The following is a 3,558-nucleotide window of genomic DNA, read 5'->3' on the forward strand; positions in this document are numbered from 1 at the left end:
AAAAAAAAAAAAAAAAAAAAAAAAGAGGCAGAGGCAAGATGATTGCCATGGGTCTCAGGCCAGCCAGGGGTTCATGGTGAGACACTGTCTCAAAAACTAGCCAAAAAAAATAGACTGTGCCTTCCAGTTTGCTTTCCAGTCTATCACAGAGTTACCAGGAGACTATAGCAATAAATCCTCCATATAACCAAATCCAACACAGTGTTTCCAGGAGTGAGGCATTTGAACACACCCAGACACAAGTAACAGACCTATGACACTCAGGAGGCAGAAGTTGGTGAATCACAGCCTGTAACCACTGCTAAGTCCAAAGTCAACTAGTTCACACCATGGGTTCCAAGCCAGCCAGGACTACAAATGGGGGCCGTCCCCCCACCTCTCCCCTCCCCCCAATAAAAACCTAGAAGAAAACAACCAAGACCTTCACACTGGTCTTCACACGGGTCTTAAGTGGTCTCTGGTTTCAATTGCTTTTTTCCTGTTCCTGGTGCCTGAGGACTTTTACCTATGCTATCAAAATGACTGAAGAGCAACCAGGCTTTCCTTGACTGAAAAATCAAGTTAGTATTTTTAATCTCCATGTGTTTGATATTCAGTATTACACCCATAAACACAAGCCTTATTACACTAGGTGTGGCGAAAGCGGATGGTTCCTTCCAGTGTTTATAAACAAATACGCCTTTAATAAAGATAAACTAATTGTTTAAAAGAGCCTAAAGTGATTTGCAAGTGCCCAGAAGCGGGGTCAGTTTAGACAGAGATCCCAGGACACACACCCTGGAGACCCACCCACCCGAAACTGCTCCGCTTCAGCCGCACGAGCAGTCTCCGGCGCGCATGCGCGCACCGAGCTCAGCGACCCGGGCGCACAGCCTGCGGTGGCTCAGTGATGCGCCCACATTTGGCCGTCGCCCCGCAGCGGNCGGGCGCCGACCGGCGGCCTAGGGGCCCCGCCAAGAGGCTCCACCCGCTCCTCTCTCCACCGCGGCCCGCCCGTACCGCTCCCTTCACCCACCTCCCAGCGGCGCGCGGCGCTTCTCCGCTCCTTGCGGGGCCTGAGGAGTGGGCGGGGCGTGGGCGTGTCCCTAGTTGTGGGCAGAGGAAACTGTTGAGGTCTGGCCCTAGGCGCTGTTCTCTGAGTAGCTGAGCCCAAAAGAGCTGTTTTAAAGCTGTTTTGCCACCTTGCGGTAGAATATTGCTAACGTTTTGAACCGGTGCCCNCAGTAATTTGAGTTATTGCTCCAGATTAGGCAGACAGACCACAAACATAAATTCCACAGGGACACTGCTAGCATTTACTGTATGACCTTGGAAAAAGTGAAAAACAAAATAGTGCACCACCCCAGGAAATCCACATCTCATTCTGAAATGTGTATTTCTTCCCGGAAATAGTGGAAAGTTATTAAGATTCTAGTTGTACCAGGACGTGGTAGGATGTCTGTAATCCCTTCGGAAAGCTGAGGCAGGAAGATCCAGAATTGGACGCCAATCTAGTTTACAGAGCAAGTTCCTGGTAGGCAATCCAGGACTATGTCTCAAGTGTTAACATTTAGGGGTGCAGAATAAAGGAACAAAAGGCAGGAATAAGACCAAAATCTGACCTCAACTGACGAAACTGTTCACCTCACCCTCCCCTTCTCCTCTTCCCTACTGATCCCAGATGGAACTAATGTTTGTAGAAGAAATTCAGATCACAGCACAGCAGACCCAGACACCTCCAAGATGTTAGGCAGAGGGTCCAATGGCCAACCAGGCTACAGTCAAATGTACAGCAGGGAAGCAGGGAACTGGACCCTGAGGGGGGGGGGAGGCAGGGTAGAAAGGGAACTGTGAAGGGGACACTGGAAACCTACAAGTCAATTGCTGGAATAGGCGGTTTATCAGGCAGTGTGACTGGCAAGTAAGTCACTAAGTAGCATTGAGAGAGGAGAGGAATCTATCAGGGTTCCTCAGCTGCAGCACTGTCGACATTTGGGACTCTTGATTCTTTGCTGGGGCTGTTGTGTCTTGGGGCTCTGTCCATCAACTGATGCCGATATTCACTATGCTGTCTCCCCATCTGTTTTATTTTTGGATAGTTTCCATTANGAAGGCTAGACCAGCCTGGAAAGCACAGGTCTGCCACCTCTGCTGGGATTACGTGTGTGAACCACTAGCTTGACAACCAAAAATGACTTGGTTTTGGAAATCCCTGGAGGGAAGGACAGATCCAGGTTCAATTCCCAGCTCCCTGTGGCAGCTTACAACTGTCAGTTTCTCCAAGGGGCCTCACACCCTCTTCTGGCTTCTGAGGGTACTGCACTCATGTGGTACATAGATATACATGCACATAAAAATAAATAAATCTCAAAGGTGGGGAATTAAACAAAAGAAAGAAGANACCTGGGGNAAAGTGGGCGTGGTACAGACTACCTGAGGTGGAGAACAGTTCAGCCNCAACATCCAAGGATGGAGTTATGGGCGGGCCAGCATGCAGNTCATCCACAGTTCATGCTTCGCAGGCAGGAAGCTTTCCATCCCTAGACCTCACCAACACTCAGTTTGAATCTGAGTTATCCCTAAAGCTTATGTTTAGAATGCCTGGTCTCCAGCTTGAGGCACTGNTCTGAAGGCTGGCAGAAGTGGATAACTACTGAGCCTGGGAAGTTATACCCAGCACGGGAAAGCAGTACCCTCCATCCATCCCTCCAATCCATCCATCTCTCCATCCCTCCCTCCATCAGGCCTTCCTCACCATGGTGGACTGTACTCAGAAACTAGGTAAAAATAACTCTCATTTGTTTCTGTCAGGTATATTTTATCACAACTAAAAGTAATACAAATTTAGCAATATACTTCAAAAACTCAGTTTAAATTTGGTTACTGTGGTTAAGTGACATTTCACAAAGCAGTTTTTCTTGTGGCGCTAAGGATTGCATCCAGAGCCTTGCACATTAGGCAAGCACTCTCCTGGGGGCACATCCTGAGACCCCGGAACATATTTGTTGAAATAAATGCCATAGGCAGCTGACTATAGCCCCACAGNAGGGTCCTAAAGTCAGTTCCATCATCAAATAAGTCAATCAATGAAATGTCACTGGAACATCATACATATATATTTATTATAAACGTATTAGGAACAAAGTCAATGTAAAAATATAAATTTATATAGACTACATTTTCTGATTTTGCTTCTTTAACTGTAAGTAATTAGTAAAGTGAAGCAACCAACATTATATTTTAAAAACACAACAAACAAGCTAGTGGAGTTCACCTGTACCATACTTAGGCATGCGGACAACTTCAGACCTACAATAAAGTTGTACACATGCACGGCCACAGGAGTANCACAACCATAACTGCTCAGGACTCGGGACTCCTATTCCTCTTCTGCTACGTCTGTCTCAAAGAACAGAGGGCNCAGTGCTGCATTAGGGCGGCAGACAAAAGCATCCCCTCCCAGCTCAGACAACTGCTCCAGGGAAGACACAGAGGGGTCGTGGTCTTTTAACATGTCTGGCAGTCNTGAAGTCTTGTCTTGAATGCGTCGTGAGCGTCTCACTGGTGTCAGGAACTTTA

The 3,558-nt window shown here is 47.5% G+C and overlaps 2 protein-coding genes across 2 annotated transcripts in view; both read right to left on the minus strand.

Annotated features, from left to right (window-relative positions):
* The window catches only part of Nek5 (NIMA related kinase 5), an 84,808-nt gene extending 83,746 nt beyond the window's left edge, over positions 1-1,062 (minus strand). The window contains exon 1 of the mRNA XM_021170215.2: positions 1,016-1,062. The gene's annotated coding sequence lies outside the window, so the exon portion shown is untranslated. The remainder of the gene's footprint in view (positions 1-1,015) is intronic.
* A 2,040-nt stretch (positions 1,063-3,102) lies between these two features.
* Positions 3,103-3,558, minus strand: part of Ckap2 (cytoskeleton associated protein 2) — a 17,354-nt gene continuing 16,898 nt past the window's right edge. Inside the window, exon 10 of the mRNA XM_021170216.2 lies at positions 3,103-3,553. Coding sequence (XP_021025875.1) covers positions 3,359-3,553 — 195 coding nt within the window. The 3' untranslated portion in view covers positions 3,103-3,358. The remainder of the gene's footprint in view (positions 3,554-3,558) is intronic.

This window comes from Mus caroli, chromosome 8 (assembly GCF_900094665.2).
Source record: "Mus caroli chromosome 8, CAROLI_EIJ_v1.1, whole genome shotgun sequence".
Lineage (NCBI taxonomy): Eukaryota > Metazoa > Chordata > Mammalia > Rodentia > Muridae > Mus > Mus caroli.